The sequence below is a fragment of the Musca autumnalis genome, unplaced genomic scaffold (genome assembly GCF_047663935.1).
Source record: "Musca autumnalis isolate F117 unplaced genomic scaffold, ASM4766393v1 scaffold_5, whole genome shotgun sequence".
Taxonomy (NCBI): domain Eukaryota; kingdom Metazoa; phylum Arthropoda; class Insecta; order Diptera; family Muscidae; genus Musca; species Musca autumnalis.
Window position 1 is genome coordinate 197,529,924 of NW_027412088.1, and position 26,528 is coordinate 197,556,451.

The window sequence follows — 26,528 nt, forward strand, 5'->3', positions numbered from 1 at the left end:
TTTTCCATGGGAAAGCGTCTATTCTAAGTGACTGAGCAGTGGTTTCCATAGGAAATTTGTTATTCAGCCTTGCTGAATACAAGTTTCCATAGGAAATTTGTTATTCAGCCTGGCTGAATACAAGTTTCCATAGGAAATTTGTTATTCAGCCTGGCTGAATACAAGTTTCCATAGGAAATTTGTTATTCAGCCTGGCTGAATACAAGTTTCCATAGGAAATTTGCTATTCAGCCTGGCTGAATACAAGTTTCCATAGGAAATTTGTTATTCAGCATGGCTGAATAGAAGTTTCCTTTGCTATTTAGCTTGTCTGAAGTGTGGTTTCCATATGTAAACTTCAATTCAGCCTATTTTGTAGAAATATTATCTTTATTCAGTTATTTAAAAACTCACCTCTTCAGGTATCATATCTCTTAATTTGACATCTTGTGATCTGGATACACTTGCCGTTCGATGATATTCAACCAATTCATTTAATGAATTAAATTTAACCACCCAAAGGAAGAATTTACCTTGTGCGTCACGTAATACTTTAAAATGTTGAACACCATCGGGACACCTGTGGACAGAAAAAAGGAGCAGTGTGATTAATAATAGTTGGCATAGTATTGCAACAAACGACGACATTACTTACTTAACCGATAATGAAAAATCACCCGGACTTGATTCACTAATACGTATTAAAAAAGCGCCTTCATGTTTGTTCGATAATAATTTTTCAGCATCAGCGCGGGTTATGCGACCATAGTACCAACTAAATGAAATGTAAAAAAAAACAATTGAGTGTTATTAAGTAATGAATATAATTATGGGAGGGGGAGATTTGGTGACTTACTCGTGATTTTTCATTTCTATGTAATTGCTGGGGATGAGACCTTCTTTGCCATCTAATTCAGCACGATACCAATTTGAATCATCTTCCATATTTAAAATCTGCAATAATAAAGAAAAAATAATAGACATTAGTTTTTAGAAAATTTATGTCATGATATAAAATTTATTTAAAATTTGTAGCGTGATATAAAAATTGTGTAAAATTAGGAAAATATAGATTGTGATAAATAAGCTCAATGTTATGTTTTTTAAACTGAATTAAGTTTTTCTATAGAAATCAGGCATTTTCCTTAGAAAATATAATTGAATGAATCTCAACACATGTTCTGTTGTTGTAAACTGAATTTCGCTGTTCTTTTTTTGTCTAAAAAGATTCCATTATTCTTATTCTACATAAATTCTCATTAAATCTACAGTTTATTGAATAGTGTTTTGAAATATAAATATTTATATTGGCATTGTTATTTGGCCATTTCATATCTTTGTGATGGCCATAATGTTCAGTCATCTGGAACATATGTATGCCGCCGCCAACCAACTGAGACAATTGCCGCCTGCCTTTTTTAGATTCAATTGTTATATTTGGTATTATATTTATTTTTAATTAATTTATGCGAAATATGTAGTTTAAATTTGCCTTTTGTGTTTTAGTTTTCTGTTTTTATGTTAATGGAATACAATGGGGGCAGGGCAGCTGATATGTGGTCAGTTTAATCAAATAAACATACGTACACATATATTTATCACCAGACCCATTACTTTTCTAATTCTTTCCACTTTATGGTCCTTACATTTCCGTCACGGGCAGCAATCCAGTATTCCTAGCCTAACAAATCCCTTTCATAATTTCTTCCATGCCAACAAACTTTATTTGTGAGTCATTGCCCCATAAAAATATTTCATTTACATTCCATTTGCCTAATTAGCTTTTAATTTCTTCCTAAATTTGCAAATTTTGATAAATTGCTTGGTATGAAATTCGGTATGAAATGCTGACGTATGAAATTCGGTTTCTTTCCAAAAAACAGGTCGCCACACCATATGTTTTCTTTTCGATCTATACAAACACAACAAATGTCTCTGCTTGGCATGTGTCGGCTATAATCGTCAAACATAAAAGGTATAAATATTTTTTGTTTTCTTCTTTTATGGACAAAAATATCTCAGATTTGTTTTTAACAAAACAAAGAATCAGAGATTTTGATACAGGTTTATGATTCATGTATCTGTCTAACAGGTAGTTTGAAAATTCACACAACTAATTTTATAAACGCATTGAGAATGTACAACAAGTAGCACCCTTCGACACAAAAAAAGTTATGGAAGAAAAAAATAAGTAAAAAAGTGTCGTCGGCTTTGCCGACAGATATATAACCTCAGCCAATGTGAAGCGAAACTTTCACATCCGGACAGATCGAATGTATTTAAGGTCTCTTCAGAATTTTGTGGCCCTTTTCGGACATTTGAACTTGCCGACAAAAAATTGGATTAGGAATTAACTGCACTAAGACACAAATGTCAAACTTTTGCAGGTCAGGTACCCTTTGAAGTTAAACTAAATTTCGATAAAATATTGGGGGATCCAAATTTCGATAAAATATTGGGGGATCCAAAGTTTGGACCAAATTGGCATTTTAGTGACATTTTTTAAATATTGGGGAGATGTACCGAAATACCGAATATGACGAAGACCAAATGTTAGACCAAATCGGTTGAACAGTTCGAGAGTTATCGTGCTCTCCGACCGCCACATATGGTGACATAGGGGTTTTTTACAACTTTCGGGCTGTTTTCCCAAGAAATATGGACTTGCCCCTGAAAAAACTTTTACCGTCGTAATGGAGGTAGCGTATGCAAATCGCTTCAACAAAAATCAAAGTGATTCGAGAGCAGGTCTTAAAGTGAACTTATCCGAAATTTTGTGTGAGAGGTACCAGAAGGAGTAGACAAATATAGTCCATATTTGAACGTGATCTATATCTGATAGATATATTAGAATGTGCAAAGTATAGATTACATCGGTCACTCCCTTCACGAGTTATCGTGCGTATATTTTTTCCGAATATTTTTGAAGTTTTGTGGGGGAGGTACCTGAAGGAGTGGACCGATATAGCCCATCTTCGAATTTAAACTATGTTTTGATAAAATATTACGAAGACCAAATTTTGGACCTAATCGACAGATCCGTTCGAGAGTTATCTTGCGCTCCAACCACAACACAAGGTGTCATAGGGGCTTTTTGCACCTTTCCGGCCATTTTCTCAGGAAGTATGGACTTGCCCCTGATGAAACTTGTACTGTCGTATGAGGGGAAGTGAATGCAAGATGTTACAACATGTCCTTAACTGAACTTTTCCGAAATTTTGTATGGGAGGTACTCGAAGGAGTTTACCGATTGAGTCCATATTGGAACCTCATCTAAGTCTGGTAGAAATTTCATAATGTGCAAAGTATGGACCAAATCGGTTACTCCCTTCAAGAGTTATCGTACGCACAAATTTTCCGAACATTTTCGAACTTTTGTGGGGGAGGTACCGGAAGGAGTGGACCGATATAATCCATCTTTGAACTTGAACTAAGTTTGGACAAAATATTACGAAAGCCAAATTTTGGACCGAATCGGCAGATCCGTTCGAGAGTTATCTTGCGCACCAGCCAGACAGACAGACGGACGGCAGGCTAAATAAACTCCAAATTGTCTGAAACGCACTATTTAGGGTCAAAAACCATTATTTCGATGAGGCACGTTTTGTCCGCATGAAAGTGTACATACCCTCGTTAGCATAAATGCCATAGACCATGGGGGTGCCATAGGGGATTTTTACACCCTTCGGGCTGTTTTCTCAAGAAGTATGGACTTGCCCCTGAAATAACTTTTACCATCGTAATTGAGGCAGCGAATATAAGTTGCTTCAACAAAAATCAAAGTGATTCAATAGCAGGTCTTAAAGTGAACTTATCCAAAATTTTGTGTGGGAGGTACGGGATGGAGTGGACAAATATAGTCCATATTCGAACCTGATCTATATCTGGTAGATATTATGAGAATGTGTAAAGTATGGACCAAATCGGTCACTCTTATCAAGAGTTATCGTGCGCCCAATTTTTCCGAATATTTTTGAACTTTTGTGGGATAGGTACCTGAAGGAGAGGACCGATATGGCTTATCTACGAACTTAAACTAAGTTTGGAAACAATATTACAAAGGCCAAATTTTGGCCGGAATCGACATTTCTGTTCGAGAATTATCTTGCGCTTCCACCCATAAACATGGTGTCATAGGGTTTGTTTTTCAACTTTCAGGCAATTTTCAGGAAGTATAGTCTTGCCCCTGAGGAAACTTGTACCTTCGTATAGGGCACAGTGAATACAAGATGTTACAACAAAAACCAAGGCGATTCGTGAGCAGGTCCTAAACTGAACTTTTCCGAAATTTTGTGTGGGAGGTACTCGAAGGAGTTTACCGATTGAGTCCATATTGGAACCTCATCTACGTCTGGTAGAAATTTCATAATGTGCGAAGTAATGACCAAATCGGTAACTTCCTTCAAGAGTTATCGTACGCACAAATTTTCCGAGCATTTTCGAACTTTTGTGGGGGAGGTACCGGAAGGAGTGGACCGATATAATCCATCTTTGAACTTGAACTAAGTTTGGACAAAATATTACGAAAGCCAAATTTTGGACCGAATCGGCAGATCCGTTCGAGGGTTATCTTGCGCTCCAACCATTACACACGGTGTCATAGGGTTTTTTGTAACTTTCAGGCTATTTCCTCAGGAAGTATGGACTTGCCCCTAATGAAACTTACAGCGTCGTATACAACTTGCGTAAACAAAAATCAAAGCGATTCGAGACCAGGTCCTAAACTGAACTTCTCCGAAATTTTGTGTGGGAGGTATCCGAAGGAGTGGACCGATTGAGTCCATATTGAAACCTCATCTATGTTTGGTAGAAATTACACGATGTGCAAAGTATGGACCAAATCGGTTATTCCCTACAAGAGTTATCGTGCGCACAAGTTTTGCGACAATTTTTGAACATGTGTGAGGGAGGTACCTGAAGGAGTGGACCTATATGGCCCATCTTCGAACTTAAATCGAATCTGGACAAATATTTCGATACCCAAAATTTGAACCGAATCGATTGATCCGTTCGAGAGTTATCGTGCGCACCAGCCTGCCAGACAGACGGACGGACGGACATTGCTAGATCTACTCAAAATTGTCTGAAACGGATATCGTACAAACATACTTGGGGTCTAAAACCATTATTTCGATGAGGCACATTTTTGGTCGTATCAAAGTGTAAATACCCTCTTTAGCCTAAAGGCTGAGGGTATAATAAAGTACTCTGCTTTAGACGATCCTATCAGTTATCTACTCTAAAACAGGCAACCCTATTGGTTATCTACTATACAGTAGACGACCCTATGGGTCATCTACTCTACTGTAGACAACCCTATGAGTTATCTACTCTACTGTAGAGACCCTATGGGCCATCTACTCTACCGTAGACGATCCTACAGGTAATCTACTCTACGGTAGACGATCCTATGGCTCATCTACTCTACTGTAGATAATCATATGGGTCATTTACTCTATTGTAGACGACCCTATGGGTCATCTACTCTACTGTAGACAACCCTATGAGTTATCTACTCTACTGTAGACGACCTTATCAGCCATCTACTCTACTATAGGCGACCTTATCGGCCATCTATGACCCTATGCGTCATCTCCTATCTATGGGTAATCCACTGTAGGCGACACTATGGGTCATCTACTCTACTGTAGACGAGACAATGGGTCATCTACTCTATTGTAGACGACCCTATGGGTCATCTACCCTACTGTAGGCGACACTATCGGTCATCTACCCTACTGTAGGCGACACTATCGGTCATCTATTGTAGACGACACTATGCTCATTTACTCTACTGTGGACAATCCTATGGGTCATCTACTCTACTGTAGACGACACAATGGTCATCTATTCTACTGTAGACGACAACTGTAGACAACCCTATGAGTCATCCACTCTACTGTAGAGACCCTATGGGTCATCTACTCTACTGTAAACGACCCTACAGGTAATTTACTCCACGGTAGACGACCCTATGGGTCATATACTCTACGGTATACGACCTTATCGGCCATCTATGACCCTATGGTTCATCTCCTATCTATGGGTAATCCACTGTAGGCGACACTATGGGTCATCTACTCTACTGTAGACAAGACAATTGGTCATCTACTCTATTGTAGACGACCCTATGGGTCATCTACCCTACTGTAGGCGACACTATGGGTCATATACACGACCCTATGGCTCATTTACTTTACTGTAGACAATCCTATGGGTCATCTACTCTACTGTAGACGACCCTATGGGTCATCTATTCTACTGTAGACGACAACTGTAGGCAACCCTATAAGTTGTTGTTGTTGTAGCAGCATATAATGCTGGGTTGGCAGCCGCTGGCCGAAACACTTTTGGTTTCGGGTCAATCCGGTACGTAAGAACCCGCTGCCGTGGGATTGACAACCCTATGAGTCATCCACTCTACTGTAGAGACCCTATGAGTCATCTACTCTACTATAGACGACCCTACAAGTAATTTACTCCACGGTAGACGACCCTACAAGTAATTTACTCTACGGTAGACGACCTTATCGGTCATCTACTCTACTATAGACAACCTTATCGGCCATCTACTCTACTATAGACGACCCTATGGGTCATCTCCTATCTATGGTAATCCACTGTAGGCGACACTATGGGTCATCTACTCTACTGTAGACGAGACAATGTGTCATCTACTCTATTGTAGATGACCCTATGGGTCATCTACCCTACTGTAGCGACACTATGGGTCATCTACTCTACTATATTCGACGCTATCGGCCACCTACACTACAGTGGACGAACCTGTGGGTCATAAATTAGATAATGTATTCACCATCCGGACAAATTATTTAAAATATCCATTATGCAGATACATTGGATAAAATATCCACTATGCGGATAAATTGGATAAAATATCGATTAGGCGGACAAATTAGATAAAATATGTACAATACAGATAAATTAGATGAAATATCCACTATGCGGATAAATTCGATAAAAAATTTACAATATGGAAAAATTAGATAAAATATCCACCATGCGCATAATTTAGAAAACATATCCACAATGTGGATAAATTAGATAAAATATCCACTAAGGAGATATAAAATATCCACTTTGCGGATAAAGTCGATAAAATATTTACAATGTGGATAAATTAGATAAAATATCCACTATGCGGATAAACTAGATAAAATATTCACCATGCTGACAAATTAGAAAAAAATATTCACAATTCGGATACATTACATAAAATATCCAGCAAGTGGATAAATAAGATAAAATATAAATATCCCCCAAGCGGATAAATTAAATAAAATATCAATTAATGTAGATAAATTAAATAACACGTCAATTAATGCGGATAAATTAAATAAAATATTCACTATGCAGATAAATAAGATAAACTATCCACTATGCGGATAAATAAGATAAAATATCCATCATGTGGATAAATTAAAGAAAATATTCACCATACAGATAAATTAGATACAATATCCACCATGCGTAAAAATTAGATAAAATATACGTAATGCAGATAAATTAGATAAAATATCCTCTGTACAGATAAATTGATGTGGATAAATTAGATAAAATATCCTCTATGCGGATAAATTACATAAAGTATGGATAAATTAGATAAAATATCTACCATGCGAATAAATTAGATAAAATATCCTCTGTGCAGATAAATTAGATAAAATATCCACCATGCTTAAAAATTAGATAAAATATACATAATGCAGATAAATTAGATAAAATATCCTCTGTACAGATAAACTGATGTGGATAAATTAGATAAAATATCCTCTATGCGGATAAATTACATAAAGTATCGATAAATTAGATAAAATATCCTCTGTGCAGATAAATTAGATAAAATATGTCTGATGTGGATAAATTAGATAAAATATGTCTGATGTGAATAAATTAGATAAAATATCCCCTATGTGGATTAATTGGAAAAAATTTACCCCATGCGGATAAATTAGAAAAAATATCCTCGATGTGGATAAATCAGATAAAGTATCCACTATACGGATAAATTAGGTAAAATATTCACTAAGCGGATAAATTAGATAAAATACCTCCGATGTGGATAAAATAGATAAATATTCACAAGTAAATAAAATATCCGAGATGTAGATAAACTAGAAAAAATATCCCCGATGTAGATAAATTAGAAAAAATATCCCTGATTTAGATAAATTAAATAACATATCCACCATGTGGGCAAATTAATCACATTTTTCACGATGTAAGGATGGAGGAGTTGGCATTGGAACCATATATTGACAGAGCGCGGCTGCCCTTATATCTTTTTCGGTGCTTTTGTATAAATTTATATATTGTTTTCTAGTCTTTGTTTTGTGGGTTGGGACATGAGCTTTCATTCAAATAATTTAGCGCAAACTGAAATTATCGCTAATTTCACATACATCGTGGTGACTCTGCCACACCTCTTCCTCTACTCCTGTAACAACAAGAACTACAAAAACAAAATCTTAACAACAACAAGCAATAAAAAATGCATCCAAATATCATTTACTTAATAATCAACTAATTCCATCGTTTGCCATAAGATTGCATTGTTATGCCGTTGTTTCCATTACTTCAAGCGACATTGTAAGCGTGTGACCAAAGAACCAGCGACCAGACGACACACAGACACATAAAATCAACCAACTAGCCGGCTGCCAAGAGAACGACAACAACAACAACTATGCAAAGCATATAACAAAACAAAAAAGTGCATTGGCATCGGCTATCAGCTTAGCCTTGTGTCTGACATGGTCATATTACTATCATCGTCATGATTAACAACAACAACACACTGTCGACAAACATCATTATCATGCTAACAATGTTAAGGAGGCGGCAGCATCGGTCAGCAACACTGAACCACGATGCCAAAGCAACAACCATAACAGCTGAACTAAATATTTGCAAAATGAAACTTTATGGCTAAAGATAGACGTCTAGGCGCAGTGGTGGTTGCGTCCCTTATTGCTACGCGGGGGAGGGCAGGATGGTGTAAACAATTTTGGGGAAAAAAATAATTCAGCACTTTGAGTTAAAAACCTGTAGTTGTCGAGAAGAAGAAAAAAACTTGTTTGACTAGCATGTGTCTCAAAGCCAAGAAGAGCCAGCCAGATATCCTTGCCGGCTTTGCCATTACCGTCATCATCATTCCTCTTATGTGGCATTGTCGTGTGGCAGAATCATCATCAGCAGCGCATCAGTCCTAAACCAGATTGTGGAGATTGTGGCTGCTGCAACAATTTGGTATTGTTTACTGTCTGTGTTGTCCCTCTGATTTGCTTTTCTTTGAATGAAACGGATCTATAGATTTTTTCATACTCTTCCTTTTATTGCCGTCTTTTTGGGGGAATTCATTTTGAATTCTTTTTTTTTTTTGTATGTTGACCAGTTGCCAGGCCAAGTGTTAATGGTGTTTTTCGATTTTTCTTGTCTCTCCCCTTAAAATATTATTTGGCTTTTTTGTAATACAATCTGGTTTTATTGTTGATAGTCTTGGTCCTTGCTTGTTTGTCCTTCCTCTTTTGTCGTTATGCTTTATTGTTTCGTAACAAGTCCTTTAAATGTTTAATGATATTTTGATTTTCGGTTGTTGCTGTTCTTTTTCTTCGCCTTTGGCTTTTGGTAAATGAGGTTTGTGTTTTAAATTAATGATTTTGTGGTTGCAGGTACGTTTAACAGGAATTTTCAACTTTTCCTTTCAAAATTCAGTAGACCGGAGAGTAAGGTTTGTGGAGTTGGTAAAGAGGAAATATGTTTAATGTATACTTATATTATCCATATCGTGGACAATATGACTAATTTTATAGAGAGCGTGGACAATTTTAATTTATTCACATGGTGAATAATTTATAAAATTTATCCAAATCGTGGATTATCATTATTAGATAATATCATAGATAAATTAACAAATCTATGATATTATCTAATAATGGTAATCTACGATTTGGATACAAAATTTATCTTATTTATCCACATTATGGATACATTATCTATTTTCCATAATGTGGACAATTTATAGATAAAGTGAATAATTTCTCAAATTTATCCGCATAGCGGATAATTGATTTTATTGATAATTTGTGTTATTTATCCATACGCTGATAAAATATCTATTTTCGCACAATGATTTATCTAATTAATCTATAATGTGGATAATTTATCACATTTATACATATCGTGGATAATTTATCTTATTTATCCACATTGTGTATAAATTATCTATTTTGTCCATAACGTTGATAAGATATATATAACGTGGTTTACACATCAAATTTATCCACGACGTGTATAATTTATCTTATTTATCCATATTGTTTATAAATTATCTAATGTATCCATAATATGGATAATAATTAACCATAAGTTATAAGTTATTTATCCACATACATTTTATCTAATTTATCCATAATGTGGATAATTTATCTAAAGTATTCATAATGTGAATAATTATTCTATTCTATCCATAAGGTGGTTAATTTATCAAATTTATCCATAATGTGGATAATTTTTCTAATTTGTCCATAATTTGTATAATTTGTCCATAATGTAGATAATTTATCGAATTTATCCATAATGTGGATAATTTATCTAATTTGTCCATAATGTGGATAATTTGTCCATAATGTGGATAATTTATCCATAATGTTGATAATTTATCCATAATTTATCCATAATGTGGATAATTTATCTAATTTATCCATAATGTGGATAATTTATCTAATTTATCCATAATGTGGATAATTTTTCTAATTTGTCCATAATGTTGATAATTTATCTAATTTGTCCATAATGTGGATAATTTATCTAATTTGTCCATAATGTGGATAATTTATCTAATTTGTCCCAAATATGGATAATTTATCTAAATTGTCCATAATGTGGATAATTTATCTAATTTGTCCACAATGTGGATAATTTATCTAATTTGTCCCTAATATGGAAAATTTATCTAATTTGTCCATAATGTGGATAAGTTATCTAATTTGTCCCTAATATGGATAATTTATCTAATTTGTCCATAATGTGGACAATTTATCTAATTTGTCCCTAATGTGGATAATTTATCTAATTTGTCCATAATGTGGATAATTTATCTAATTTGTCCATAATGTGGATAATTTATCTAATTTGTCCCTAATATGGATAATTTATCTAATTTGTCCCTAATGTGGATAATTTATTCATAATGTGGATAATGTATCTAATTTGTCCATAATGTGGATAATTTATCTAATTTGTCCCTAATATGGATAATTTATCTAATTTGTCCATAATGTGGATAATTTATCTAATTTGTCCCTAATATGGATAATTTATCTAATTTGTCCATAATGTGGATAATTTGTCCCTAATATGGATAATTTATCTAATTTGTCCATAATGTGGATAATTTATCTAATTTGTCCCTAATGTGGATAATTTATCCATAATGTGGATGATTTATCTAATTTGTCCATAATGTGGATAATTTATCTAATTTATCCATAGTGTGGATAATTTATCTTATTTATCCACATCATGGCTAATTGCTCGTATTTATCCACAATATGGATAATTTATGCATAATATGGATAATTTATCCATAATAAGGATAATTTATCTATAAAGTGGATAATTTATCTAATTTGTTCATAACATGGACAATATATCCATAATGTGGATAATTTATCTAATTTATCCATAATGTGGATAACTTAACTAATTTATCCATAGTGTGGATAATTTATCATATTTATCCACATCATGGCTAATTGCTCGTATTTATCCACAATATGGATAATTTATGCATAATATGGATAATTTATCCATAATAAGGATAATTTATCTATAAAGTGGATAATTTATCTAATTTGTCCATAACATGGACAATATATCCATAATGTGGATAATTTATCTAATTTATACACATTGTGTATAATTTATCTTATTTATCCATCTTATCTTATTTATCCATATTTATCTAATTTATCCATAATTTATGCATAATATGGATAATTTATCCATAATAAGGATAATTTATCTATAAAGTGGATAATTTATCTAATTTGTCCATAATATGGACAATATATCCATAATGTGGATAACTTATCTAATTTATCCATAGTGTGGATAATTTATCATATTTATCCACATCATGGCTAATTGCTCGTATTTATCCACAATATGGATAATTTATGCATAATATGGATAATTTATCCATAATAAGGATAATTTATCTATAAAGTGGATAATTTATCTAATTTGGCCATAACATGGACAATATATCCATAATGTGGATAATTTATCCATAGTGTGGATAATTTATCATATTTATCAACATCATGGCTAATTGCTCGTATTTATCCATAATATGGATAATTTATGCGATAATTTATCCATAATATGATTATTTTATGCATAATATGGATAATTTATCCATAATGAAGATAATTTATAATTTATCTAATTTGTCCATAATATGGACAATATATCCATAATGTGGATAATTTATCTATAATGTGGATAATTTATCTAATTTATCCATAATGTGGATAATTTATCTAATTTATCCATAATGTCGATAATTTATCTAATTTATCCATAATGTGGATAATTTATCTATATTGTGGATAATTCATCTAATTTGTCCATAATATGGACAATATATCCATAATGTGGATAATTTATCTATAATGTGGATAATTTATCTATAATGTGGATAATTTATCTAATATCTCCATAATGTGAATGATTTTCTAATTTAGCGTTGATAATTTATCTAATTTTCCATAATGTGGATAATTTATCTGGACTGTGGATAATAAGGGTCCTTTATCTATGGAAGACGGTAATTGGGGCCGTTATCAATGTCCATTAAGATAAATTCGTATTTAATTAGCGAAGACACAAACCTCTGTAGCGGAGACACAAACCGCTCTGTTAACGCTTTTGGCTAACAGCGCGTCAGCAGAGCACTGTTAATGTTAACAGAACTACTCAAAAAAGGGTTTCTTTTTAAAAAATATTTTTTAGGGTCTTTTAGGAAAATTCTGCCGGGACAAAATGGGTACCATTGGAAAGCTTATCGAAAGGGCTATCCTCTGCGCTACTAAAATCTTTAAAAAATATTGCCCGATATCGCGATTTTAAGTGTTTTCGGGATAAACCCTGTAACAAGGATAATTATTTTAACCGCAGATCCTTTATGGAAAATTCTGCCGGGACAAGATGGGTACCATTGGAAAGCTTAGCGAAAGGGGTATATCCTGCGCTACTAAAATCTTTAAAAAATATTGCGCGATGTCGCGATTTTAAGTGTTTTCGGGATAAACCCTGTTATAAGGATAATTATTTTGATATAAAGGATATAAGGGAAAATTCTGCCGGGACAAGATGGGTACCATTGGATAGCTTATCGAAAGAGCTATCCCCTGCGCTGGTAAAATCTTTAAAAAATATTGCCCGATGTCGCGATTTTAACTGTTTTCGTGATAAACCCTGTTATAAGGATAATTATTTTAATATAAAGGATATAAGGGAAAATTCTGCCGGGACAAGATGGGTACCATTGGAAAGCTTATCGAAAGAGCTATCCCCTGCTCTACTAAAATCTTTAAAAAATATTGCCCGATGTCGTGATTTTAAGTATTTTCGGGATAAACCCTGTTATAAGGATAATTATTTTAACCACAGATCCTTTAAGGAAAATTCTGCCGGGACAAGATGGGAACCATTGGAAAGCTTATCGAAAGGGCTATCCCCTGCGCTGGTAAAATATTAAAAAAATATTGCCCGATGTCGCGATTTTAAGTGTTTTTGGGATAAACCCTGTAACAAGGATAATTATTTTAACCACAGATCCTTTAAGGAAAATTCTGCCGGGACAAGATGGGTACCATTGGAAAGCTTATCGAAAGAGCTATCCTCTGCGCTGGTAAAATATTTAAAAAATATTGCCCGATGTCGCGATTTTAAGTGTTTTCGGGATAAACCCTGTTATAAGGATAATTATTTCGATATGAAGGATATAAGGGAAAATTCTGCCGGGACAAGATGGGTACCATTGGAAAGCTTATCGAAAGAGCTATCCCCTGCGCTGGTAAAATATTTAAAAAATATTGCCCGATGTCGCGATTTTAAGTGTTTTCGGGATAAACCCTGTTATAAGGATAATTATTTTAACCACAGATCCTTTAAGGAAAATTCTGCCGGGACAAGATGGGTACCATTGGAAAGCTTATCGAATAAGCTGTTTCCTGCGCTGGTAAAATATTTAAAAAATATTGCCCGATGTCGCGATTTTAAGTGTTTTCGGGATAAAATCTGTTATAAGGATAATTATTTTAACCACAGATCCTTTAAGGAAAATTCTGCCGGGACATGATGGGTACCATTGGAAAGCTTATCGAAAGGGGTATATCCTGCGCTACTAAAATCTTTAAAAAATATTGCCCGATGTCGCGATTTTAAGTGTTTTCGGGATAAACGCTATTGTAAGGATAATTATTTTGATATGAAGGATATAAGGGAAAATTCTGCCGGGACAAGATGGGTACCATTGGAAAGCTTATCGAAAGAGCTATCCCCTGCCCTGGTAAAATATTTAAAAAATATTGCCCGATGTCGCGATTTTAAGTGTTTTCGGGATAAACCCTGTTATAAGGATAATTATTTTAACCACAGATCCTTTAAGGAAAATTCTGCCGGGACAAGATGGGTACCATTGGAAAGCTTATCGAAAGGGCTATCCCCTGCTCTACTAAAATCTTTAGAAAATATTGCCCGATGTCGCGATTTTAAGTATTTTCGGGATAAACCCTGTTATAAGGATAATTATTTTGATATGAAGGATATAAGGGAAAATTCTGCCGGGACAAGATGGGTACCATTGGAAAGCTTATCGAAAGAGCTATCCCCTGCGCTTGTAAAATATTTAAAAAATATTGCCCGATGTCGCGATTTTAAGTGTTTTTGGGATAAACCCTGTAACAAGGATAATTATTTTAACCACAGATCCTTTAAGGAAAATTCTGCCGGGACAAGATGGGTACCATTGGAAAGCTTATCGAAAGAGCTATCCCCTGCTCTACTAAAATCTTTAAAAAATATTGCCCGATGTCGCGATTTTAAGTGTTTTCGGGATAAATGCTGTTATAAGGATAATTATTTTGATATGAAGGATATAAGGGAAAATTCTGCCGGGACAAGATGGGTACCATTGGAAAGCTTATCGAAAGAGCTATCCCCTGCGCTGGTAAAATATTTAAAAAATATTGCCCGATGTCGCGATTTTAAGTGTTTTCGGGATAAACCCTGTTATAAGGATAATTATTTTAACCACAGATCCTTTAAGGAAAATTCTGCCGGGACAAGATGGGTACCATTGGAAAGCTTATCGAAAGAGCTATCCTCTGCGCTGGTAAAATATTTAAAAAATATTGCCCGATGTCGCGATTTTAAGTGTTTTCGGGATAAACCCTGTTATAAGGATAATTATTTTGATATGAAGGATATAAGGGAAAATTCTGCCGGGACAAGATGGGTACCATTGGAAAGCTTATCGAAAGAGCTATCCCCTGCGCTGGTAAAATATTTAAAAAATATTGCCCGATGTCGCGATTTTAAGTGTTTTCGGGATAAACCCTGTTATAAGGATAATTATTTTAACCACAGATCCTTTAAGGAAAATTCTGCCGGGACAAGATGGGTACCATTGGAAAGCTTATCGAAAGGGCTATCCCCTGCTCTACTAAAATCTTTAGAAAATATTGCCCGATGTCGCGATTTTAAGTATTTTCGGGATAAACCCTGTTATAAGGATAATTATTTTAACCGCAGATCCTTTATGGAAAATTCTGCCGGGACAAGATGGGTACCATTGGAAAGCTTAGCGAAAGGGGTATATCCTGCGCTACTAAAATCTTTAAAAAATATTGCGCGATGTCGCGATTTTAAGTGTTTTCGGGATAAACCCTGTTATAAGGATAATTATTTTGATATAAAGGATATAAGGGAAAATTCTGCCGGGACAAGATGGGTACCATTGGAAAGCTTATCGAAAGAGCTATCCCCTGCGCTGGTAAAATCTTTAAAAAATATTGCCCGATGTCGCGATTTTAACTGTTTTCGTGATAAACCCTGTTATAAGGATAATTATTTTAATATAAAGGATATAAGGGAAGATTCTGCCGGGACAAGATGGGAACAATTGGAAAGCTTATCCAAAGGGCTATCCCCTGCGCTGGTAAAATATTTAAAAAATATTGCCCGATGTCGCGATTTTAAGTGTTTTCGGGATAAACCCTGTTATAAGGATAATTATTTTGATATGAAGGATATAAGGGAAAATTCTGCCGGGACAAGATGGGTACCATTGGAAAGCTTATCGAAAGAGCTATCCCCTGCGCTGGTAAAATATTTAATAAATATTGCCCGATGTCGCGATTTTAAGTGTTTTCGGGATAAACCCTGTTATAAGGATAATTATTTTAACCACAGATCCTTTAAGGAAAATTCTGCCGGGACAAGATGGGTACCATTGGAAAGCTTATCGAAAGAGCTATCCCCTGCTCTACTAAAATCTTTAAAAAATATTGCCCGATGTCGCGATTTTAAGTGTTTTCGGGATAAATGCTGTTATAAGGATAATTATTTTGATATGAAGGATATAAGGGAAAATTCTGCCGGGACAAGATGGGTACCATTGGAAAGCTTATCGAAAGAGCTATCCCCTGCGCTGGTAAAATATTTAAAAAATATTGCCCGATGTCGCGATTTTATGTGTTTTCGGGATAAACCCTGTTATAAGGATAATTTTTTTAACCGCAGATACTTTAAGGAAAATTCTGCCGGGACAAGATGGGTACCATTGGAAAGCTTATCGAAAGAGCTATCCCCTGCGCTGGTAAAATATTTAAAAAATATTGCCCGATGTCGCGATTTTATGTGTTTTCGGGATAAACCCTGTTATAAGGATAATTTTTTTAACCGCAGATCCTTTAAGGAAAATTCTGCCGGGACAAGATGGGTACCATTGGAAAGCTTATCGAAAGAGCTATCCCCTGCGCTGGTAAAATCTTTAAAAAATATTGCCCGATGTCGCGATTTTAACTGTTTTCGTGATAAACCCTGTTATAGGGATAATTATTTTAATATAAAGGATATAAGGGAAAATTCTGCCGGGACAAGATGGGAACCATTGGAAAGCTTATCGAAAGGGCTATCCCCTGCGCTGGTAAAATATTTAAAAAATATTGCCCGATGTCGCGATTTTAAGTGTTTTCGGGATAAACCCTGTTATAAGGATAATTATTTTAATATAAAGGATATAATTTAAAATTCTGCCGGGACAAGATGGGTACCATTTGAAAGCTTATCGAAACGGCTATCCCCTGCTCTACTAAAATCTTTAAAAAATATTACCCGATGTCGCGATTTTAAGTATTTTCGGGATAAACCCTGTTATAAGGATAATTATTTTAACCACAGATCCTTTAAGGAAAATTCTGCCGGGACAAGATGGGTACCATTGGAAAGCTTATCGAAAGAGCTATCCCCTGCTCTACTAAAATCTTTAAAAAATATTGCCCGATGTCGCGATTTTAAGTGTTTTCGGGATAAATGCTGTTATAAGGATAATTATTTTGATATGAAGGATATAAGGGAAAATTCTGCCGGGACAAGATGGGTACCATTGGAAAGCTTATCGAAAGAGCTATCCCCTGCGCTGGTAAAATATTTAAAAAATATTGCCCGATGTCGCGATTTTAAGTGTTTTCGGGATAAACCCTGTTATAAGGATAATTATTTTAACCACAGATCCTTTAAGGAAAATTCTGCCGGGACAAGATGGGTACCATTGGAAAGCTTATCGAAAGAGCTATCCCCTGCCCTGGTAAAATATTTAAAAAATATTGCCCGATGTCGCGATTTTAAGTGTTTTCGTGATAAACCCTGTTATAAGGATAATTATTTTAATATAAAGGATATAAGGGAAGATTCTGCCGGGACAAGATGGGAACAATTGGAAAGCTTATCCAAAGGGCTATCCCCTGCGCTGGTAAAATATTTAAAAAATATTGCCCGATGTCGCGATTTTAAGTGTTTTCGGGATAAACCCTGTTATAAGGATAATTATTTTGATATGAAGGATATAAGGGAAAATTCTGCCGGGACAAGATGGGTACCATTGGAAAGCTTATCGAAAGAGCTATCCCCTGCGCTGGTAAAATATTTAATAAATATTGCCCGATGTCGCGATTTTAAGTGTTTTCGGGATAAACCCTGTTATAAGGATAATTATTTTAACCACAGATCCTTTAAGGAAAATTCTGCCGGGACAAGATGGGTACCATTGGAAAGCTTAGCGAAAGAGCTATCCCCTGCCCTGGTAAAATATTTAAAAAATATTGCCCGATGTCGCGATTTTAAGTGTTTTCGGGATAAACCCTGTTATAAGGATAATTATTTTAACCACAGATCCTTTAAGGAAAATTCTCCTGGGACAAGATGGGTACAATTGGAAAGCTTATCGAAAGAGCTATCCCCTGCGCTTGTAAAGTATTTAAAAAATATTGCCCGATGTCGCGATTTTAAGTGTTTTCGGTATAAACCCTGTTATAAGGATAATTATTTTAACCACAGATCCTTTAAGGAAAATTCTGCCGGGACAAGATGGGTACCATTGGAAAGCTTAGCGAAAGGGGTATATATTGCGCTACTAAAATCTTTAAAAAATATTGCGCGATGTCGCGATTTTAAGTGTTTTCGGGATAAACCCTGTTATAAGGATAATTATTTTGATATGAAGGATATAAGGGAAAATTCTGCCGGGACAAGATGGGTACCATTGGAAAGCTTATCGAAAGAGCTATCCCCTGCGCTGGTAAAATATTTAAAAAATATTGCCCGATGTCGCGATTTTAAGTGTTTTCGGGATAAAACCTGTTATAAGGATAATTATTTTGATATGAAGGATATAAGGGAAAATTCTGCCGGGACAAGATGGGTACCATTGGAAAGCTTATCGAAAGAGCTATCCCCTGCTCTAAGCTTTCCAATGGTACCCATCTTGTCCCGGCAGAATTTTCCTTAAAGGATCTGTGGTTAAAATAATTATCCTTATAACAGGGTTTATCCCGAAAACACTTAAAATCGCGACATCGGGCAATATTTTTTAAATATTTTACCAGGGCAGGGGATAGCTCTTTCGATAAGCTTTCCAATGGTACCCATCTTGTCCCGGCAGAATTTTCCCTTATATCCTTCATATCAAAATAATTATCCTTATAATAGCGTTTATCCCGAAAACACTTAAAATCGCGACATCGGGCAATATTTTTTAAAGATTTTAGTAGCGCAGGATATACCCCTTTCGATAAGCTTTCCAATGGTACCCATCTTGTCCCGGCAGAATTTTCCTTAAAGGATCTGTGGTTAAAATAATTATCCTTATAACAGGTTTTATCCCGAAAACACTTAAAATCGCGACATCGGGCAATATTTTTTAAATATTTTACCAGCGCAGGAAACAGCTTATTCGATAAGCTTTCCAATGGTACCCATCTTGTCCCGGCAGAATTTTCCTTAAAGGATCTGTGGTTAAAATAATTATCCTTATAACAGGGTTTATCCCGAAAACACATAAAATCGCGACATCGGGCAATATTTTTTAAATATTTTACCAGCGCAGGGGATAGCTCTTTCGATAAGCTTTCCAATGGTACCCATCTTGTCCCGGCAGAATTTTCCCTTATATCCTTCATATCAAAATAATTATCCTTATAACAGCATTTATCCCGAAAACACTTAAAATCGCGACATCGGGCAATATTTTTTAAAGATTTTAGTAGAGCAGGGGATAGCTCTTTCGATAAGCTTTCCAATGGTACCCATCTTGTCCCGGCAGAATTTTCCTTAAAGGATCTGTGGTTAAAATAATTATCCTTATAACAGGGTTTATCCCGAAAACACTTAAAATCGCGACATCGGGCAATATTTATTAAATATTTTACCAGCGCAGGGGATAGCTCTTTCGATAAGCTTTCCAATGGTACCCATCTTGTCCCGGCAGAATTTTCCCTTATATCCTTCATATCAAAATAATTATCCTTATAACAGGGTTTATCCCGAAAACACTTAAAATCGCGACATCGGGCAATATTTTTTAAATATTTTACCAGCGCAGGGGATAGCCCTTTGGATAAGCTTTCCAATTGTTCCCATCTTGTCCCGGCAGAATCTTCCCTTATATCCTTTATATTAAAATAATTATCCTTATAACAGGGTTTATCACGAAAACAGTTAAAATCGCGACATCGGGCAATATTTTTTAAAGATTTTACCAGCGCAGGGGATAGCTCTTTCGATAAGCTTTCCAATGGTACCCATCTTGTCCCGGCAGAATTTTCCCTTATATCCTTTATATCAAAATAATTATCCTTATAACAGGGTTTATCCCGAAAACACTTAAAATCGCGACATCGCGCAATATTTTTTAAAGATTTTAGTAGCGCAGGATATACCCCTTTCGCTAAGCTTTCCAATGGTACCCATCTTGTCCCGGCAGAATTTTCCATAAAGGATCTGCGGTTAAAATAATTATCCTTGTTACAGGGTTTATCCCGAAAACACTTAAAATCGCGATATCGGGCAATATTTTTTAAAGATTTTAGTAGCGCAGAGGATAGCCCTTTCGATAAGCTTTCCAATGGTACCCATTTTGTCCCGGCAGAATTTTCCTAAAAGACCCTAAAAAATATTTTTTAAAAAGAAACCCTTTTTTGAGTAGTTCTGTTAACATTAACAGTGCTCTGCTGACGCGCTGTTAGCCAAAAGCGTTAACAGAGCGGTTTGTGCCTCCGCTACAGAGGTTTGTGTCTTCGCTAATTAAATACGAATTTATCTTAATGGACATCCGTTATCAAAGATTTGGGACCATTATTTCGGAGATGAGAGCAGGTTAGAACCATTACTTCTTCGATAAGGATCGATAAGGATAATTGTCTGTGAGATAAGAGCCGGTAAGGAACATCTGGCTTGTAAATGCCATTAAATTAAATGTCGGTATGAATCATTAGCTGTGAGATAAGTGTAGGCAAGGACCATTGTCTCTGAAATAAAGGTTGGCATGAATCATTATCTCAGAGATAAGTGCTGGTAAGGACCATTGTCTCTAAGATAAGAGCCAGTAAGGAACATAATCGCTGAGAAAAAGGCTCATTATCTCTGAGATAAGGGGGTGTAAGCACCATGCTCCAGAGATAGAAGCCGGTATGCATCATTATCTCTGTGATAATAACCGATATGGATCTTTATCCCTTAGATAAGGACAGGTATCGCTGAGATAAATGTCGGTAAGGAAAATTGTATCTGAGATAAGAGCCGGTATAGAATATTATCTATTATATAAAGAACGGTAATGACCTTGGTATCTGAGATAAGAGCCGGTAGGGAACATTATCTATTAGATATAGAACGGTAAGGACCATAGTCTCAGAGATAAGAGTCAGTAAGAAACATTATCTCTGAGATAAAAGCCAACGTGGATTATTATTTATGATATAAGTGGGGTAAGGACAATTATCTCTGAGATAAAGAAAAGTATGGATCACAATATCTGTGATAAGGAGTGGTGAGGATTATTATATCTTAAATATGGACCGATGAAGACCCATTATCTCTGAAATATGACCAGGAAAGGTACATTACCTCTGAGTTAAAAGGCGGTCTCTGAGAAGATAGCAGGCAAGGGTCATTATCACGTAGAGAAAGACCGACAAGGACCATTCTCTCTTAGATAAGGACACTTATCGCTGAGATAAATGTCGGTAAGGACCATTGCATCTGACATAAGAGCCGATAGGGAACATTATCTTTTAGATAAAGAACGGTAAGGACCAAAGTCTCTGAGATAAGTGCCGTTAAGAATAATTATCTCTGAGCTAAGGGAGGCGAGGATCTCTTACATCAAGACCATTATTTCTGATATGAGGACCGTTAAGGACCACTATCTCCGAGATTAGAGATGGAAAGTACATTATCTATGTGATAAAGGGCGGGGAGGATAATTATATCTTAAATAAGGACCAATAAAAACCCATTATCTCTGAGATAAGGCCTAGAAAGTTACATTACCTCTGAGTTGAAAGGCGGTGAGGATCATTGTCTCTGACGTAGATAAAGACCGATAAGGATCATTATCTCTGATATAAGAGCCGGAAAAAGAACATTATCTCTAAGGTAAAGGCCGGTGAAGGTCATTGCCTCTGAGATGAGTGACATTAAGGACCAGTGTCATGGACATAAGGACTGGTATGGACCGTTAAGGACGACGAAGATCATTATATTTCAAATAATGGCTGATGACGATTATTTTCTTTGACATACAGGCATGTCACAGAAACGAATTCCGATCGAAAGTGGAATTGATTCCGTATTTAGCTTCTTCAGAAAACGAAAAACGAAGAATTTTTCGGAATGAAACCACTTTTGATTTTGCAAACGGAATTGTATTTTTATTTTGTTTAAATCTGCCACTTTAAAACACTCTAAAAACACTTAGAAATAATTAAAATGTTGTTTTATTAACAAATTTACATTTAATTTCGCATTTAAAATAAATAATTAAGTTTTTTGACTTCACAAAATCGATCGGAATCTAAAGAAGCTAAGACAAAAACGATCGATAATGACCAAATTGGATCAATGTCTGGACCTTTATTTATAAGATTTGATAGGGCAGGAGCATTACTTCTGTGATAATTTGATGACGTATGAAATTTTCTTTGAAATAAGTGACGATCGAAATCATTATCTTATCGATAAACATCATTCAAGACCAGTATATCGAGATTTGGGGCATTTCATTTATTACAAAATTGACTAACAGCACCCACTGTGCCCTTTAAGGTCATTTTAAGAACACCTTAAAATTCATAATAATTTGCATAATTTACAATAATCATAGACAGCAATTCATTTAACAAGAAATATTTCAACAAAATCACGTTTCACTCGTTTAAAACAAAAGAATGCAAAAATTTAAAGTGAAAACGAAATTTCAAAAACAAAAAAAAAAAAAAAAAAAAAAAAAAAAAAAAAAAATTGTAAAAATATCACGCAGGTCAGATTTCATAGTCAACAACTGCAATACAATACAATAGGTCTGTCTGGTTACTTTACGAAAAAATAAAAACAGATGTTTGATTGTTTTTAAGAAGAAGAAGAGTTGCTAGTGCTTGCTAGAAGAAATTTGTCCAGCAAGAATTTGCAAACTCTCAGTGAAAGAACTGTCAAAATGTCTCTCTCGATCGCTCTCTTTTGCTGGCTTTTTGTGTTAACAGACGACTTCCAGCAACAATTGGTACAAGTTAGTACAAATTTTGGGGTAACCAGACACACTTAATATTAGGAGTTGAATAAGAAAAACATTTACATATGAGTAAATTTGGGATGCACAGGGCACATATTTCTCGTAAATATTTGAAATTGTTTTTTTTTTGTCGAGTTTTCTTATTAATTTAAATCTATACAATCTGCAAATTGTACAATTTTAGATTACAAATACAATAGATCTGTTTAAGAAGATCTTCTATAGAGGATAAAAAAATGCATGAACAAAAGAATCGAATTTTCTTCCATTATAGCTAAAGGTACTCCTATATTTAACTTCTTCTCACTAAATTCACTTTCCCACTTGAAAAAGTCTCCTTTGTAGGAGGCCACAAGATCAAAAGATATGTCTTCCTTCGAAACATTCTATAAATTCTCTCAAATATATTCGCAAAATCCCAAACTATTACAGATGATAGAAAAAGTTCATTCATAAAGCACCCCTAATTATATCCAAGAATACCCAGATGACATCTGTTAATTTATTATCCCACGAATGCGACACCCACATAACACAAAACACATTGTAAATAGTATTATTACATCATTAGTTGATATTTTGTTAACAAACTAATAATACATATTTTATAGCGGACAAACGAGGAACGGAACAGCAACAACAACATGAAAACAAAAATATCTCTGACGGCAAAACATTTCACATCTAGACGCCGCCATCGTGTGGATGTAAACAAAAAAGCTACAACACGCACGAAACACATCCAACACATGGCCGGGAAAGAAGAAAATCTGAAATCAGACGAGAAATCAACGGTATGGCGGCGCATATTGACGGTAAGTAACAACACATCTGAAGCAAAGGAGGGGCCTGAGAACCGGGTACCGTTAAAAACACATCAGTAATGAATAAATACAAAAAATTACAAAAATAATTCACTAATAAAAATAGTCCAAAACCAGTACCTCTATTATGCTATAATGCACAACACAGCTACCCTGTATGTCCGAATTTATGCCACACATAAAAATGATATACATATGCATGGAAGAATGAGTAAGCCAAGTCAGACAGCCACTTTCTTGTTTGTGTATTTGTGCGTCGTGTTGCTGAATAATTTTTATGTCAAAATCTAAACAAGTGGAAATAAAAATGGCCAAAAAGCAACAACACCAACAAAAATATTTGCAAATTCCATTGAAAATGAATTACTTGGCTTTGACTACAGCTAAGACGGACGGACGGCGGCGTCTTCGTTCGCATAGTTTTGGCCAGCCATTAAAGTTGGCGCACATGAACTATTATCGATATTTATTTGCATATTTGCAAAATAGGTATTCAGAGATTTTCTTCACATTTTGAAATTGTTTATGAAGCCAAAAATAACAAATAATAAATAAAAGTAATGGCAAAAATATGCCATGGAAGGTAATAATTTTTCAGAGATTTCTGGAAAATAAAATACACAACAGCTAGGTATTTTCGGAGTCACATGCTAGTTGTTGTAAGATGAACACTGCCTTACAATGGATTTTCAAAGGTTATACAATGATGTCGTTTATGGTAAAAATGATGACAAAAGATTGTTACTGAGGTGGACTAGGAACATTATCTCTGACAAAAGAGACAGGACCACAATATCTGAATCAATAATAAAAAAACATTGTTCCACAACATCCCATACGGGACAAGGGAGACTTCTCTCAATGAGTGCTCCCCGATTCATATTTAGCTCAATGATATGGGACCTATTGTTTATCGCCGAGTCCGAACGGCGTGTCTTAAGACAACACTTGTGGAGAAGTTTTTCAAGGCTGAAATACTCAGGAAATGTCGCCAACATTACTGAGGGGTATTTTGCCACCGTTGAAAAAGGTTTGATGTTGCTTGGCCGGCGAATCGGGGGTTCTATGTGCAAGGCGGACGTGCATACCATTGCACCACGGTGGTACCAATAATCAGTAAGGGCAATTATCTTCCAGATAAGAATCAGTCAGTACAATTACCTATGCGTAAACGACAATCTCGAAATAAGAACCAGCCAGAACTTTTTTTTCTGAAATTAGGTCGGTATTACTTCTGAGATGTGTCTCATTATCTCGAGATAAGAGATGGTAAGGACCTGTTGCCTACGGAAAACCTTAAGAGGTCTTCTGTTGCCTATAGAAGACTTTCTGTTGCCTAAGAAAGACCTCAAGAGCTCTTTTCTTGCCTTAGGAAAACCTCAAGATAACGTTTGTTTTCTATAGAAGACCTAAAAAAGACTTCTGTTGCCTATAGAGAGCCTCAAGAGGACTTCTGATACCCATAGAAGACCTCAAGAGGTCTTCTGTTGCCTATAGGCCAATGGCTGTTGCCAATAGAAGACCCCAAAAGGTCTTCTGTTGCCTATAGAAGACCTCAAGAGGCCTTCTGTTGCCTATAGTCCTTCTGCTGCCTAAGGTAGATACCAAAAGGTCCTCAAGAGGTTTCCTGTTGGCTATAGAAGACCTCAAGAAGTGTTCAGTTGCCCATTAAACACCTCAAGAGGTTTCCTGTTACCCATTAAAGACCTGAAGAGATCTTCTGTTGCCTACGGAAAACCTTAAGAGGTCTTCTGTTGCCTATAGAAGACTTTCTGTTGTCTAAGAAAGACCTCAAGAGCTCTTTTCTTGCCTTAGGAAAACCTCAAGATAACGTTTGTTTTCTATAGAAGACCTAAAAAAGACTTCTGTTGCCTATAGAGAGCCTCAAGAGGACTTCTGATACCCATAGAAGACCTCAAGAGGTCTTCTGTTGCCTATAGGCCAATGGCTGTTGCCAATAGAAGACCCCAAAAGGTCTTCTGTTGCCTATAGAAGACCTCAAGAGGCCTTCTGTTGCCTATAGTCCTTCTGCTGCCTAAGGTAGATACCAAAAGGTCCTCAAGAGGTTTCCTGTTGGCTATAGAAGACCTCAAGAAGTGTTCAGTTGCCCATTAAACACCTCAAGAGGTTTCCTATTACCCATAGAAGACCTGAAGAGATCTTCTGTTGCCTACGGAAAACCTTAAGAGGTCTTCTGTTGCCTATAGAAGACTTTCTGTTGTCTAAGAAAGACCTCAAGAGCTCTTTTCTTGCCTTAGGAAAACCTCAAGATAACGTTTGTTTTCTATAGAAGACCTAAAAAAGACTTCTGTTGCCTATAGAGAGCCTCAAGAGGACTTCTGATACCC

At 35.5% G+C, this 26,528-nt stretch overlaps 1 protein-coding gene and 1 long non-coding RNA gene across 26 annotated transcripts in view; one reads left to right on the top strand and one right to left on the bottom strand.

Moving 5' to 3' along the window:
* LOC141387691 (uncharacterized) overlaps positions 1-26,528 on the top strand; it is a 163,098-nt gene that overhangs the window by 11,424 nt on the left and 125,146 nt on the right. Inside the window, exon 3 of the long non-coding RNA XR_012408599.1 lies at positions 23,968-24,171. This is a non-coding gene — a long non-coding RNA (uncharacterized lncRNA). The remainder of the gene's footprint in view (positions 1-23,967; positions 24,172-26,528) is intronic.
* drk (growth factor receptor-bound protein 2 drk) overlaps positions 1-26,528 on the bottom strand; it is a 48,210-nt gene that overhangs the window by 1,709 nt on the left and 19,973 nt on the right. For all 25 annotated transcript variants that reach the window (XM_073957700.1, XM_073957699.1, XM_073957724.1 and 22 more), the window contains 3 exons: positions 836-933; positions 635-754; positions 394-559 (listed from right to left, as the gene is read on the bottom strand). In XM_073957700.1, the coding sequence (XP_073813801.1) occupies positions 394-559; positions 635-754; positions 836-933 (384 nt within the window). The remainder of the gene's footprint in view (positions 1-393; positions 560-634; positions 755-835; positions 934-26,528) is intronic.